Source organism: Falco naumanni, chromosome 3, assembly GCF_017639655.2.
Source record: "Falco naumanni isolate bFalNau1 chromosome 3, bFalNau1.pat, whole genome shotgun sequence".
In the NCBI taxonomy this organism is placed as follows: Eukaryota; Metazoa; Chordata; class Aves; order Falconiformes; family Falconidae; genus Falco; species Falco naumanni.
In genome coordinates this window covers 60,625,448-60,642,111 of record NC_054056.1, presented here as the reverse complement: position 1 = coordinate 60,642,111, position 16,664 = coordinate 60,625,448, and the positions used below count along the sequence as shown (strand labels likewise).

The 16,664-nt window shown below is 41.5% G+C and overlaps 1 protein-coding gene across 2 annotated transcripts in view; it reads left to right on the top strand.

Moving 5' to 3' along the window:
• Positions 1 to 16,664, top strand: part of RAB31 (RAB31, member RAS oncogene family) — a 68,320-nt gene that overhangs the window by 24,754 nt on the left and 26,902 nt on the right. For both annotated transcript variants that reach the window (XM_040586490.1, XM_040586491.1), the window contains exons 2-3: positions 4,163 to 4,242; positions 6,855 to 6,936. In XM_040586490.1, coding sequence (XP_040442424.1) covers positions 4,163 to 4,242; positions 6,855 to 6,936 — 162 coding nt within the window. The remainder of the gene's footprint in view (positions 1 to 4,162; positions 4,243 to 6,854; positions 6,937 to 16,664) is intronic.

Here is a 16,664-nt window from a genome sequence, read left to right as displayed (position 1 = left end):
GAGCTGGAACAATGGACAGAGGAATATACCAAATGCCTATTTGTAATGGGAAAATGGTTTTCTTTTTTAATATATTGCTGATAGTGAAGTTCTGCTTTTTTTTTTTTTTAATCTTCTTCTATGTTGCTACAAATCAGCCAGAAGAAATCAGCAGCTCAGTTGTTTTTTTGCCTGAAAACGAGTTGCCAGCACCCTGTAATTCTGCTGGCTTGAAACACAGTCTCATCTCCTTTACAGTAATGTGAGCTGAGAAGAGCCAAGTGGGGTGGTTCTCTGCGAGCAGGAGTGTGGGTGGGAGCACTGGGTTTTGTGCCGTGCTGCTCTCTTTCTGGTGCTCTTAAAATCCTCATGCCTAAACCTGTGGGTAAGGGATTTTAGAAGAATAGAGAATGTCTTTTCAGGGTTAAAGGGTAAAAGTTGGAAAGAAGTCATGCTTGCATGGTTCCTTGTATTTATCAGAAGCATCTGATAGGGTTTCAGATTTCCATATCCATTTTGCTGACCAGTGAGAGATTCTGAAGTGGTAACTACTTCTTCTGGTACTCTAATAGTGGTTCACTTACTGTAGGTTACAGTTCTACTCCTTTCCTTCCTCCCCACCCCGCACCTTTTGCTTATCTCAGTATAATGTAGTTTATAACTGGTATTTTGTAAGTGTGCTACAAGGCTTATGAAGAAGAAAGGAGAAAAGCAAAATGCATTTGGTCCCATGAGTGACTCATCAAATGTATCATGAACATCTTGATTCAGAACAATTATTTTACATTCATTCCTTTCTTGCCACTCCTCTCATGGAGTGGTGTGTGCTTGATTGTGATGAGTCAATTAGTATAGGGCTGAAACCCTTGCATTTTCTATGGATAAGGATTTTTCTGAAGAATTGCAGGGTCTATTCCTTAAAGTGCGACATTAACTCCTGAGGACACGTTCTCAGTTGCTGAAACTTGTCCAATCCACTTAGCTCAATACCACTGTCACCTTTTACATAAGCCAAAATATAATTTGTTTGTATATGTTTGATGTTTTACTCCATGTTGGCGTACATATAACAAAAAAGAAAAACAGATTAGAGGGGGTAAAAAAAGCTGGCAAAAGGCAGAACTTTGAAAACTGAAAACCTAAGTCATCTGCATGCCAGAATGTTACCCGGGCATGTGGCATGGTAAGCCTGTTATAATCCTTTGAACAAAAAAGGAACAAATGATTATCCCTATCAGATGTTAGAAAAATGTATGTTTATAGAGGAAGACCATATAGTAAAGGGCAAAGCAGATGGTAGCAGGAAAGCTTTGTACAGCCTTAGCAAGGAAGTTTCAATTCATTGCTGAGAAGTGAATGCCTTTTCTACTTACTTGAAGCAACCCCACTTTCCTTGACTTCTGCCAGATTGACCTGAAAGATAGTTCCCTATTGTCAGTAAAAGATAAGATCTGAGTAGAAATCTTCTACTGCTAATAAGTTTTCAAGTTGTATGTATAACATTTACATACCATGATTTGCTTTGCTTTCAGGCAAGGGAACATCTTGTTTGATGGGTGCGAGTACAGTAATATGGATTGAAAACTAAGTATTTTAAATCCTGCGATGGAATGATAATCACTGCCTTAAGTAGGAAGCTTTTTTTCTTTTTTACTTCCTTCCCCTCTGTGTTCTAATTATACTCCAGTAGCTGGCCATTTGTATCCTCCAGGCAACAAAACAGAAGCTGGGAGTGCTTGTTTCAACTGAACCCCTTGGTGCAATAAATTGCCCAGCTCCTGGAAAGCACTGGCCACTGGCTATGACCATAGCCATCTTAAGGACAGGTTCATTTGTGGTCCAGGTCCATTGGTTTCACTGAAGTTACACCAAGGGTAAATTTAGCCCTGCTGGTAGTCCAAGGAACCCCAGGAACGAAGTGTAAGAATGTGTTAAGCTTCTTGAGGGCTATTGATGTGCCTGGCGTATGCTTAAGTTTAACAGTGCTCATTGCGAAAGATGCAAGAGCAATAGAAACTTTTTTTAAAGTTCCTTTAATGTTACCGTGAAACATTAGTAAGGGCCACAAACTGAAAGATGAAGAGGCAGGAGCTTCCAGGAAATGAGCTAAGCTTTAATCCCTGCTTGTGGATGTCACGTCCCTGCCAGAGACCAGGCTTCTCTTGCTCCGGAGCTATAATTGCAGTTGCCCTTCTGAGTGAGCTGTCAAGGGAGCTGAAGGAAGCAGATGGAACTGAAGCATCATCGGGTCATGGGAGTCAATGTCTAGTTTCGAACACTGTGGCAGAAACTCTGTCCTCACAAGTAGGAAATGTAACTCCTTGCACCCAGTGGGTGATAGTTCTGGTTTCTCCACAAGGTTTGAAATCTGGAATTAGATCCTCAGTTTCAGCACAGAGGACTCCGCTTTGTTGGGTTTTCGGGTTTTTTTGTGTTTTTGTTTGTTTGTTTGGGTTTTTTTAATGTGTTCTGCCTTCTGGTCTAGTGATTATACAAAGATGTCAGCTGGAATTGAAAATGAAGGCAAAATTTGGGAATAGCAACAGGATGTGTTGCTGCTATTGATCAAAGGCTGTGGGGCTGGTTTTAAGCACTGCTACTCTCTTTGATCTTTTTTTTCTATTGATTGAACACAGTAGATAAACAAACGTCTGTGTACCGTGAGCATCTATTATGGCTTTTAAGCTAAGGACAGCTTTGAATTAAATATGAGAGTTTAAATTACGGTTTTCTAATAAGTGCTGTCTATAAAGGCTTTGCTTGCTGTGGTGTTATAGTTTGTTCCATTTGAGCCTGGTGAAAGGAAATCTAAATGCAGGCTTTCTTTTTCTTTCCTATTCAAAAAGAAGATAAAATATTGTAAAATTGATTACAGGACTTTTTTTTTATATAAAATATGTAGTTATGTGTGGGCAAAGGCTGCTTTTTTTTTTTTTTTAATGTGTAGTTATGTGTGTGGTGCTCTCAACAAACTGTATTGTCATGTCTTGGCAGTTTTCAAGAAGTTTGTGTAAATTATTCAAGTGTCTTAAAATGTGGATACAAATGGAACTACCAGGTGCAATCTGGTAGTTCTGCAATCACTTCCAATGAAATTAATAGAAAACTTTCCATTGACTTTTTAATGAGTTAGATTGGACCCTGGGCTGTCATTGTTAACATCTTGGAAAGGTCAGGATCGATTTCCTGGCATCCTTTTTGTCTCCAAGGAGGCTCTTAACAGTTCTGTGGGAGACAGAGCAATACTGCTATTCCTCCTCCTTGACAATTCTCTGTATAATTTAAGCTGTTCTACCTACCATCCAAGGCTTCGTGGAATAACAGAGACAAATCAAAAAATGTTGCATTTTGGAAAACTTGTTGCTATCTTAAATGCCTAAAATTGTATTCTGCATATGTTAAGCTTTCCCCTGCCCACCCCCACCCCCCATTTATTCTGAATTTTGTTCCAGTACTGTACTGCTGTGATTTTTGCTTACTGGTTGGGGGGTTAAAAAAAGGCTATTCCTGCAAATGGAAACAGCCCGCCACATTGCAGCGTAGAGAGCAAGTTGTGTTGCATTTAAAGTAATGCTGTTTTACCGCAGTCAAGTAACACAACCTGCACAGTGATAGCTGCACATCTCTGGAGATCCAAACCTGTGGATTCCTGCCTTTTCAAAACCACCTGCAGCCTCTGCAAAGTTTCCACCAGGAGGCTTGTTTGTCTTGCCATGAAAAGGTTCCACCAAGTTGGTGCTTGAAGCGTACTGAAAGGTTGGTGTTAGTAATCCGTTTTGGAAGCACACTTGGGCTGCCCTTGCAGCAGGCTTGAGTGCACCTGTTTCTCTTGCTTTGCTGGGTAATGCGCCATGTGTTCGAAAGCACAGGATTTCCCTGTACGAGTTAAAGGCTGTGCTTGAAGTACTGCAGTCCTTGCAACAGGAATATAAAATCCACCCCAAAAGATCACGAGGCCTGGAGAGAAGGGAGTGTTGGGAGGAGTACCAGGGAGCTCCACTCACAGCGCTGACATTTGAAAAGGATAATCCACGTGCTCACTTTTCTTTTGAAATGTTTAACCTGTCCCACTTGCCACTAGAGAGGATTTAATTTCACAAATTAATATTTGACTGTTTCTTCAGGTGAAGTATTGATGTCTAGGGTCTCCTGAAGTCACTGTCATGCTGTCCTTTATTTTCAGGATACTGGCGTTGGGAAATCGAGCATCGTGTGTCGGTTTGTCCAGGACCACTTTGACCACAATATTAGTCCTACTATTGGGTAAGTACCATGCATAATAGCTTTTTTCTTCTGTGTATTTTTTAACTCACTGCCCTGTGTTGAGCTCCTTTCTTTATTTTCAAGGCTCTGAGTACTGTATATCTTTTTTCCACCCCCACCCCCCTCCAGTTTATTAATTTCACTCAACTCTGTACTCTTCTTTAATGGCTTTCAAGCTCATGTTACCTGTTTAGAGAGCCTGGGGGCTGCCCCAAACCAGGTCTGCTCTGCTTTCCCTGATCTGGGAATACAGAGGGCCCTAAATTTACTACGTTGCAGCGTACTCTATTATGGAGAGGCTGGCAGAGCCCTGCCATTCTCCTCCTGTGAATGGAGTCTCTTGAAATAGCCTGTTTTCTGGGGCTGTCCAGAACCATACTGTATTGACTTCTGTTGTGCATGGCCATGACTTCCAGCTGTTCTGTTTTGTTCACCCATCTCACACCAAGAGATTCTTAGATGTCTTACTCGGCTGTTATCCTTTTCTTTTTGTCTTGTCAAGAACTTCCCACTTTAGCCTGTTTCGATCGTAGAATCTTAGGATTAAAATCACTTTAGTTCCTACTGGTCAAGTAAGTATTGAATCTGATCCTTGGAGCTTGAAGAACCGAAACCCCACAACCCAAGAGGCTGTGATCTGCACAGCGACCAGGGCACCCCATAGCTGAGTAATGGCAGGAGAACCATGCGGCGCCCTTGGCATACCTGTGTTGTGTGTCCTGCCAGGCTGGGCTGGAACGTGGACAGTGTCTGTTCCCAGGTGTGGACATGCTTTCATCTAGGTTTAGGTGTCACATTATCCCGCCTTTCTCAAAATAGGGACAATGCAATTTCAACCAAGTGTAATTAATTCGTACCTGTTCTGTAAAAACTGCCAAGCTTCCATGTGTCAGACCATCAGAAGCCTACTAGTCCTGTAGTTGATCTTCTTCAAATTTTTTTTCTTTTAACATCTTAGAGACAAATCTGCCACGTCCAGCAATACCTGAAAAATTTTGAGAATTCTTGCTCTCTTATGAGAGGAAGCTAATATGTAATGTTCACAATAGAGTGGGTTGGGTGGGAAGGGCTGATCTGGTTTGTGTGTTGAGAGCTGTTTTAAATCATCTGGGAAGGATTGGTATTGATGGCTCTGTGTTGTTCAGAGGGTTAGATGGTATCTTCAAAAACTCTGCCTTTTGAAGCATGAGGAAGTCTGAGCTGGAAGTTGCACATTGATGTTCCAGGACAATTTTGGAGCCCTAATGTAATGAATAGAGAAAAATGGACAGAGGGAAGGGAAGTGTGTAAGGAGTAACATTACTGACTGAAGGACACTTGCTTGCAATGCAGGAATTGGTGGGAACTTGAGTGGTTCTTTACTTCTAAGTCATCAGCTTCCTTTTCCCACAAGTAGTTGTTGTTGCTAAGTAAATTGTCTTATACTCAAATAGAAAAATGTTTTCTCTTTGTTACTGTAATTATGAAAATTTACGGGATTTTTTTTTCCCATTTGAAGATTAAAATACGAAGGCTGGCTTGCACGCATGTGATATTACTTGTCTATACAGATAAGGTTTTTATTTTTACTTTTTTCCAAATTAATAAAATGTTTTAAATATACAAACCCTGCGATCTACAGTAGCTACTGTGGCTCTAAAGTTTCTGGTTTTGAAGTTCTGTAGTGTTGTTTAATGCTTTGAGAAGGAGAGCAACAACTGAAAGCACACACCCTGGAAACAACCAAAGACAATGCTGGGTTTTTTTGCTGTACTTAATATTTTTATGAACGATGCAACATGACTAAATATGAGCCATTTGCAGATGGCTATAGAGGACAACTCTGGCATATCGTTCTCAGGAAATATTTTCATCAGTTGTATGTCATTTGGTGCTTTTGTAATGACAGTACATTGTATCAAATGCATCTTTATAAGCCAGGAAAAAAGTTACAAGAGAAATTGTTCAGCTGTGTCCAGATAGAATGGGGAAAAAATACATCTACCAGAGTTTGGCTCTCCTAGCCAGCTTTCAAATGAAATGCTGTAATATAGAAAAAGCTTAGAAATTTGTAACCTTCTTTCCTAAAAGAAGAAAAATCACACTGTGAAAACATAGACAAATCACATTTCCTACAAAAGAAATACAAGAAGCCACAAAACTTGATCTGAGTTGAGAAGGGGGATAACTTTTTTCCATTTGTTCGCCAAGTGCATTCTAACAGGTGACTCTTTTGTTCCCTGATGATCCAGTCTCCTAGGTTTAACTGAAAAGTTGCTTATTTGTTGCCTGGTATGATGCTGGCTGATGCCTTTTTCTCAGGTCCATATCACTGAGAAGATGGAACTAGCTAGCAGCAGAAGCTACGTGTGAGTGGCAGGAGCATTTGTGTTCCTGGGCCGGTGCAGAAATACCCTCTGAACCTCAGAGGCTTTTCCTTCCTTTTTAAACACATATATAGGTATCATATATTTTATCTAAGAAAAGAGAGACTTTCACTTCTATAGGCATTTTACCAGGGTTTTGGAGTTTCCCCACATGAAGTCTCACCCAGCAGAACCAGATAAAGTCTGTAGGTTGCATATTTGGGATGTCAGTCATGTTACAAATTTCTGTGGCTTCCTTCTTTTCAGAGCGTCCTTCATGACTAAAACTGTGCCTTGTGGGAATGAGCTTCATAAATTTCTGATCTGGGACACAGCTGGTCAAGAGCGGGTGAGTATTCCTTTGCAGTATATCTTTGTTATACTGATCTCTTTTAATGTGTTGGCATATTTTGTCTAAATCTTTCATCTTCAGAAGACTTTGTAAGTATAAACCTACTGAATCTTTGCAAAGCTCTGCGAAGCAGGTGGTCATTAGTCACCAAGTATATAGATTCCCATTTCATAGGTGGGGAAAATGCAGAGTCAGTCTGACCATACCACTTACCTGAAAAAAACAGCCTGGTGTGAATTGTCAGCTACTTCCCTCCAAACAGCTTGGACAATGCCCAAGTGGTGTCCAGCCCCTCTCTGGTTTCATCAGGTTTATGTGTGGCAGCTTTCGTTGGTGCTGGAAGGGACTTGACTGGCAGATGGTCTGAGCTTAGGTGGTGTCCCCAGGGTTATCCCAATTTGGGACATTGAACATGCACATAGGTTGTGTCTGCCATTATTATTTTGGAAATTAGCACTGGCAATCTGAACCACTTAGGGTTTTTGTCTTGATTTTTCAAGTGTGTGATGTAAAGTGCTCAAATTAAGTAGTTTTTCCTTTGGCTTCTCAAAAAAGCCATAGTGGAATTTGTGGGCATTAATTGATGTTGACTGTATGTAAGCCTGGTTAGCCATTTGTTTCTTTTAATAGTCTCAATGGCAGTAGTGTGCAGTAATGGGCTGTAGAACTGTAGAATGTAAACATGCTCTTTAATACGTGCCCACATTTATCTTGAGAAGTTTGAAAGAAATAGAAAAAAACATGCACATGTTTTAAAATATCTTCAAAGTTTCTTGTGAAATAGCGCCATTTCTGTTCTTAGAAAAATATAGCTATGCTCGTGTTAGGTTGAGGTAAAATAAGATGCTTATACAGGCTGTAATGTCAGTCCTGGTACAGCCCACTGTATTATCCATACCTTCTCAGTGAATTGCAGGCAATGAAAGTTTTTGCTGTTAAGTGCAGGAAATGCTCGTGTTTTTATTTACAATGCGCAGTATGATGTAAAGTGGCCCTGATGAAGTCTGTTGACTCTTGGTGACTCAGTGTGCTGTTTATGATGGGAAAATGGATCTTGAAAAACAAATTTGAAGTATAGCATAGTTCCTTCCCTTGAATCCTGTTTGTTCCATTTCTGCATGATATGCAGCTGATAACTGACTAATTATTGCAAGAGGTAGCAAAGGTTCCGTTTTCTTTCCCATGGTTTGAGTTTCCTTGCTTATTCTCTTTCACTTCCCTCTGCTGCCCTGCTCTGCTTTCTTTTTTTCTTTTAGCTCTTTAGCACACAAACCTCAGTTCTTGACATTTAGATACAAGTATTAATCTTTTTTCCCACATCATTTCAAGACTTTCAAAGCTTTTTTCTGAGGTAGGTGAATTTTAATAAAGTTGTATTAACTGAACTAAAAGATGTCTCATTTGAGGCAGGAAATCTGTGACTGAGCTCTGACTCTTGGACACAAAATCCATCCTTCCCATCTAGTCCTTTATGTTTCCTCTCAATTTTTGTTTTAAGCTTGTCATTTTTCAAACATCTGCTTTCCTTTTTTTTTTTTTTTTTTTGTTTTTGTGTGTGTGTGTTCAACAGTGATGAGCAGTGACCGCCGCAAACCTTGTTAAATTGCTCAGAATCTGTTACAGCTTTTCATGTGTAATCCTGAATTATAAGCTCTTCAGGCCAGGGACCATCTTTTTCTTCTGTGTTTACACAATGTATTCCCAGTCCTTCACTAGGACTCTAGGAAACGGGTGATACAGTAAACAAAATTGATGGGCGTTGAGTGCTAGCTGCTGAGACAGACAAGTTTTCCAGGGTGAGGTCCATACTGTTCAGGTCATTCTCTGTCCTAGAACATACTCATTTTACAGCTAAACACATGATGCTTCTCAGTAGCTTGTTCACTTCAATTTGTAGCTGCAAATTTGGGTTGCTCCTTCTGAACTGCTATTCAAGAACAAGTGTCTCCCCCTGTGTTGATTTCTTATCCTCTGAACAACTGTGGTGACCCAAAGATTCCAGCCTACCCCCAGCCTCTGGGCCCGTTGCTGTTTTTCGTTGCTGTTTTTCGTAGTGTACTAATAAACGTCTTCCACATGATGTTTCTCCTTTGGGAGCTGTTGTCCGTCCTTTGTTCTTTGCAATTTTTGTGGAGGCTCTGTGTTCTACTGCTAAAGTTGGGCAGTTTCATCAATGCCCCTATTGTCTGTACTGCTGACAGCAGTGTTTAGGACTTCCTGCTCTTTCAATATTGCCTTCATTTGGCTTTGTTCTCCTAAACGCCAGGCCAAGCATAGGACTTGCGTGTGCTAATTCTGGAGTCAGGGTGCTCTGTGCTTTCCCAACTGTGCCAGATGTTGCTCTGTCTGCATCCTGATGTGGAGCCTTCACAGCAGAAGAGCCCTAGGTGAAATTTAACTGCAGCCTCATGTATGCCATGGAAGTTAAGCTCAAACCTTAACCATGGTAGAGCAGGCAGGCAGGAAGAACAGCAGCAGCACTTCTGTGCTCCTCATTCATGGGTTTGTCCTTTTTCCTGAGTTTCTCTGGGCAATGAACTGGGAAACTGCCAGCTTGGAGAGTGTAGAGAAACCACTCTAAAATACCTTAGTTGCAAACCTTTATTTAAGCAATGCTCTTTGAGAACCAGTGTGCCTCCTGGCTGCCTTTAGTCAGCTGGGAGAAACTGGAAATACATGTGGCTGCTTCTGGAAAGGAGCTGTGTCCTGGGTGCTCAGAGAAGCCAGTTGGAAGCGCTCAGCACCCCCTTGAGGTATTAAATCAGCTTTCAGCCAGCCAGCCACTTGTGATGTTGCAAGCCTTCTGAAATGCTGGTTGTTGTTGGGTTTAGTAGCTTGTAGGAAGACCTGAGTTAGCTGAAGAACCTTAAAGTACAGACCAGCCAGTCGGAGGTTGGTCATGGAGATCAGATAACTTTTGACTCATACAGATAATAGATATAGTATTTTTTCTTTTGTGTCAGGAAACTCAGAATTGTAGGCAGAGTAGAGAAGGAACCAGAATTGCCATTTTGTGGAAAATAATAAGCAAGTGTCACTTCTGCAGAATGACGATAATACAGCAGAAAATGGAGATCAACAGTGTTTCTGTCATAGCCTTAGTGGGAGCAAATGCTCAGCGTGCTTCCTGGTGGAGACCCTGGAGAGGGGTACATGGCTCTCCAGCAGGTCTTGCTGTGGAGAATTCACATGTGATTACAAACGGAGAGAGCTTCTTAAATTTTTTTATCTTGTTTTTCTTTTCCCTTTTTTGGGTAGGCAGAACTTTCAACTGGCAGCACTTTTAGCAAAATCCCACTGCTTTTCTGTGCCTAAGTACTGGTCTCTGTGGACCCAGCGGGTTTGTGTTGGTGTGTTATCAGACAAGCTCGCTTTATTCTGTTTCTCTGAGTCACTTTCCCTCCACCCCACTATTTCCAAATGTCGCTTTTTTTCTCTGTCTCACTTTTTTCTCCCTCCACCCCACTATTTTCCAAATGTCGCTTTTTTTCTCTGTCTCACTTTTTTCTCCCACCCATCAGCTTTAAATTGTTGCTGTGGGTTTCGGGACATGCACGACAATTATGTTATTGTTAGCAAAGATTCCCTCCCCTAAGAAGAGTGTCTTCACAAGTTAGTTAATGATGTTTTTATTAGCATGTATTTTGGTTCATGGTGCCCTAAGTACCTTCTAATTACAATGCTTTGTCTGAATACCTTGGGTGGCTGCCAGCTTTCCATCTTGCCAGCTGAGAAATATTGTAGCAAATAGTTAGGGAGCTTGAGGGCCATATTTCTAGGGCAGGAAAATTTATCTGTGTCCTATTTAAATTTACTGTGTCAAACGCTGGGATTTTTAATTTTGTTTAATAGAAGGAGCCTCAATTACTTGAGCCCAATTTAAACCTTGACAGGAATTACCCTGAGTTGTGGGCTGCTTTTTTCTTTTTTAAACTGCTCAATTTCCAGGAAAAGACTGACTGATGAGATACCTACAGTGCTTTATAGCCCCCTCTTTTCTGAGTGATGGTAATTGCCCGGGTGATTCAGAGGCAGTGTCACGAGGTAGGGAGTGAAAACGCTCCATGAGAGGAGGACTTGTCCTTGCTGCGCTGTTGGCTGGGACATTTCCCCTAAGCCGAGCCACCTAGTTGCAAAGCTTATGGATGTTTCCTCTGAAACTAGACTATCCTGAGAGGCGCTAACACCAATGACTTGAATTACTTCTGCAGTGAAGGCATGGCCTGAATTTTGCTCCACAGTTTTATATAGGTGACTCTGAGGGTAGTCCACAGCTCAGTCGGTGTGGAGGTGGTTCCTTGCATGTGGTGTATGAACCTCCCTGCAGTGAGATACTGCTTGCATGCTGCAGAGGTCAACAGGTGATCTGGTAGTATGTGTGTTTGTGAAAGCACAAGTGGCATTGGAGCTAGTAAGTGAATGTTAGTTAAACTATTTTTAGAGTGAGCATCAAGCGTAGTAAATCATTTAAAAGATGCATGTGGATGTGTTTTTTCTTAAGCTTCAACAAACCTGTAGCATGTGTATCTTGACCGAGACAGGGTTTAGGTGTAGTGTCTTTTGCATCCTTTGTTTAATGACTGTAAACTTCAGAAGGGCTAAGCACAGGTTACTTCTGTGATATTGCAAAAGTTTGTTCTCTGCTTATTCAAAGTTTCTTCAAAAAATTATCCTAAAGCATTGGAATTTTTCCCGGTTCACTTCAAGAATTCATACATATTTGGGAAAAATGCTCATTTTTTTTTTTTATATCTACCTATCTATCTTCTTCAATTTAACTAGCAAAAAATACATGTAGTTTGGAGACAGATCTTTCCTGATTTATTCAGCTTGCAAATCCCGAGAACTGGAATCTTAGCCTTCAATCACGTAGGGAAAACTACTCAAGGTTCTAGAATGTTAAACAGTATTTGATAGTGGCTTTCATGCATAACATTTTCGCATTTGCTCTTTGCCAGCTGAGAATTCCAGGAATTTTGTATCCCTGCTTGTGCGAGAAGCTTATGTGTCAGGATAATCTGTTTCGTGCTTCTGGGTTTTGCCTTTGCTTCTCTTCACACCCTGATTTTCTTTCTTGGCAGCTGCTGCCTCAAAAGTGACAGGAATGGGGCATGTAAATGCCCTGACTTGTGCAAGTAGCGTCTCCCAAGCTGTGGAATAGGTGCTGTTCATGGTGCATGGGCTGCTTCAGTGAGCTCATGCAACACAGACGCAGTGATGGCAACCTCTGGCTCTCAGAGGTCGCCACTCACTTACCCTATGGGTGCTTACCTGATCCACAGAAGCAGTTAAGGCAGCTCTCCTTAAGCAGGCTGATAGCGACAAATTTCTGGCACTGGTCTACTATGCTTTTCACCACAAGGACCTCAGTGGTTTTAGTTGTAGAAGTGGGGACCAAAGCAATGAGCTTTACTTGGGTTTGGGGACAGGACCGAAGTGATTTGTGGGGTTGGCGTGGCAGGAGGGGCCAAGGACAGGAGAAGCAGGACACCCAAAATCACCTGTAGAGGGGCTGGGAATGGACAGCTGAGCAAGGGGACCGAGGTATATGAGTGTCCTAGTCTAGAAAGGTGTGTGTAATAGGAAGGGGAGGGAAGTTGCAGAGCTGTGTCACTGCCTGCCCGCGTGAGCGGCTAGCGGAGAGCCAGCAGCTGTGGCTGTCTTTATCATTAATGGCACCCAGATAAAGAAAGGGTAAGGGTCTCTGACCTTGAGAGGAGCCAAGCCATTTGGTCCTGGCCACTCAGAGGCAATGTGTGTAGTCAGAAGCAGCTTGTCAAGAATAGGAATAAAATCTAGTCAAATGATTACAGCTGTCAGGAAACACATCTTGTGCTGCTGTGCATCTGCAGGTGCTTGGAAAGGTACCATGTGGAAAAGTCTTAGCTGAATTTGGCCCCTGATTGGAGAAGGCGTGTAACGCTTGCTGAACGCTGGTCTGATTCTGCTTACTCTGTGCATCCTTACCTTTTCTAGCCATGCTTGTAGGCAGAATTATAATCCTTTTGCTGGAAGAACAAGTGATGTTCTTTACAGTCTAGAATGGTAAAAGCAGTGCGATAGAGTTAGGGGTGGGGGTGTTGGGTTTTGGTTTTTTTTTTTCTTTGGTTTATTTTTCCTCTTGGCAGTGGAGTTCGGAAGAGACAGCCATGCCGTGGCAGTAAGCCAATGCTGGGGTGTAGCACTACAGGATGGTGCAAAGAGCTGCTGACATGAATTAGTGTTCCCTGGTGTGCCTGGCAAATTGAATGAATCCAGACTGTCTTCAGCAGCATTTGTCAGCTTCTAGATAAACAGGCAGGAGTGGTAGTTTTTTAATTTCTGTATTTATTTGGCCTGTTTTGCTTCCTAAGCCAGCATTACGTAAGACACGGTGAAGAGACTTCTACTACTACAGCTCAGGTGTGATTTACGTTGTGTTCCCTTGAATTTGTTTTTCTCCTCTAAGTATTGTGGTATGGCTGCTCTGTAGGGCGTTCTTCTTCCTCATTCGGTGCTGTTAGTACAGAGGAAACGCAAAAAGCATTACCTACGACCAGATATGCCCCTCCACGATGAGGTGCAGAGGAAATGGAAAGCAAAGTACTGCAGAGCTTTTAAATAGGTGGTATATTCCTTAATGGCTCGTTGGTTCCATTTTTCTGCCCTTCGCAAGGGCAAAGCTTCTGTTGACTTCAGTGTAATGGCCAGACGAGGGGTTGCAGAATCCCCAAATGCTCTTGGAATCAACGAGAGCACCTCTGGTTATGCTGAGCTTGCATTTGCACCCCTTGAGACTGAATTGTCCTCTGTGCTGCAGGGCTGTACAGCTGTAAAGGTTGGGCAGCTTCTCATTGTACCCTGAGAAAAAGGGGACCTGCTTTCAGAGGAAATTTCATAATACTCATGTGGCCTCACCTCTTCCTTAGTGGCAGAGATGGTGAACCGCAAGGGCAAAGTGGACGTGTCAGTAGAGGAGCACTAGTATGAAGGCACTCTGAACCTGGTTAGCATTGCACCAGTACTTTCGCAGCTGTGTAGGTATGTAGCGCGCTGTGTGGCGAGCTCTAAGGAGGAGAGTCTTAAAAGCCTGCATGAAGCTACACAAGTAATTGATTTTGGTTTTTGGAATGTCTTTGTTAAAATCAGTTCTTTATATATGTTTTGGATGGCCCCTTTAGCCTGGCTGTAGCCGTTGAATTGGAAGATGTACCCCTACAATTTAACTATCTCATCGTGTGGTTTAGTGACCTCAGCCTCAGAAGTTGTTACCAACTCCTACAAAAGCAGAACAGGCCTAGTAAGTGATGAAGTGGGTCAGTATTTGCAAATAGACAAACCTCTTGTGGAGACTGAATGAGAGACACGTGACTTCTAAATTTCCACTGCAAGTGAGCAGCTAACGATAGTTTACTCAAGATGGGAGGTATTCCCAGTGCCTAGAAGGACACTGTGGGGATGAAATTCAGTAGTGTAAGTAGAAGTCCCTGTACCTTTTTGACTCCCAACAAAAATGTATGCTGTAAAGTTGTAAGTGATGTTTTTTGGAAACAGGGGAGGAAAGCCACCTGTGAATGAGTGTATTGGTTAAAGGATGATCATGCATGTGTGATGCGGCCATGAGGAAATGTGTTACACATTAGGGGAAGTACAGTTAAGGCTGTTTTATGTCTAGAGTCCTGCATACAAACGTGGTCACCAGCAGTCAGGAAGGATGAACTGAAGCTGGACCAGGCACAGAGAAACGTGATTAGACTCTGCTTTCTCCCCGCTACCTTCAGACTGGAAGAGCGTGGTTTAGCTGACCAGAAAAGTTAAGACTGCAAGACTGCTCTATATTCCTATCTCAGCTAAAGGCAAGCACTGATGCTTGAATTTTAGTAAGTCAAGGTGCAAGTAAATTACAAGTAATTTAGGAATTCAGAATTTTATTAATTGTTAAAATAATATTTTCATAGAAGTATCATGGAAAAAAAATTATTTTAGGCTGAACCTTGATCAACTTTCAAAATGGGTTAGGAACGTGGTTATTTGTGATGGTGGGAGCTGATAGATGACTGTTTTGGGTCTGTTTCCCTGGTAGCCCAAGGTGATGTGAGCTGCTGCTCTCTGCAGGTAAGGGTGACATCTGCCAGAGCGCTGTTCTTAGCTGTGGGTTACGGAGGGGCTGACTCCCCAGAGAGTTGGGGTTGTGACCTGGGTTCCCATGTAGCAGAGCCAGGGGTGGCTGCCCAAGCATTTTTGTTAGCCCTTCTTGAGAAGCAGAGCTGTTCTCATGCCAAGTCTGTCACTGCTCCTGGTTCTCCTAATTTTCATGGGAATTACTGGATACGGAAATACTGAGCTATAAAATCAAGGTTATAGACAATGTAATTTATAATACAGAAGGTAGTCCTGTGAGATTTAATTTTATGAGCTGAATTTTTTTGTGTCTCGCTTGTTTTGGGCATTTGTCCCACATTTGGTCCTTGGCAGATGAAAAATGTGCACACTGGTATTTTGTATCCCTTTAATTAATTTTGTGTGACTCTCTTTTTCCAGGTAATTAGGCCAGAAAAAGGCTCAAGAGGGCTTTGGTTTTCGGCAGTGATTTAAAAGGGAAAAGAAAACCCTATCAAATAAACATAATTATTTGCATAGTATTTTTACTAGTGTGTTTGTGATATTGGAAAATCTATGCTTGTAAACCACATTCGTTAAGAGTTTATTATTAGATCATGAAAATTACTCAGTTACAGTTTTTCAACCCTTCTTGATTCATTCAGTGTTGCAAAGAGTCTTTTGCTGTTTTCTTGTGGACAGCAGTAATTTCTTATGTCTGAGACATAATGTATTGTATTTGTTTATTAGACCGTACAAAAGAATGACAAAAGAGATTTCATTTTGGTTTTATTTGCTATTCTGTACTATGATAACTGATAATAGTTGTTACTAGTGTACTTTCAGTTGTTAGTAAACAATTTCAAAGTATTTTTTTCCTTGCATACTGTAGGAAACGTGTTGACACATTGTAATCCCATTTTTCTCACTTTGTCCAATGTGAAATATGAAATCTTGAGCGTCAGATTTATCCAAATAGGAATATAAACTTATGTGCCAGATGAAAGCTATGACTTGATATAAAAAAAAACCCAAATCCTGAAGCTACATGCCCAAATGTGGGTAGAACGTTTTTTCTTCTTAAAAGCCCTTATAGCTAAAATATTACTGTAGAACCATGAAAGAGGAAATAACTGTCCTGTCAGCTGAGCAAGTAAATAGATTTTCAGTAGAGTAGAGAGGTCGTACGTATGTGTTAACAACAGCTACTGAACCTGAGCGCCTTTCAAAGGCAGTTGCCTTTCTGAGTCTAGCTGGCCCTCCTTCTTTCCAAGCTTGTGAGGAACTGGAGTATTTAAGTAGATTTTGTCTTGAATTACAGAGGAACTGCATTCCTCCTGCATGCTACATGTCTAGTCTCTGCTTTTTATGTTTCTTGACACAACAAGCAGGTCAAACATAGTTTGTTGTTTGGCATTTCTGTTACTGAAATGCAACACGCTGTTGAAGTGATTAATTAATCTCAAAAAATATTTCAAAAGATTTTTTCTTTGTTTCTGCATGTTACCTGCACTGATCTTAAAATGATTTTTGCTTCCATTATAGGAAAATAAAAAAGCAAAACTGCCAGTGGCAATAGACTGTACCAGCAAAGGTGTGCACAGAGTAGTTATGCAAGTGCAGAGCTATTGGAGTGTGGTCTAAAC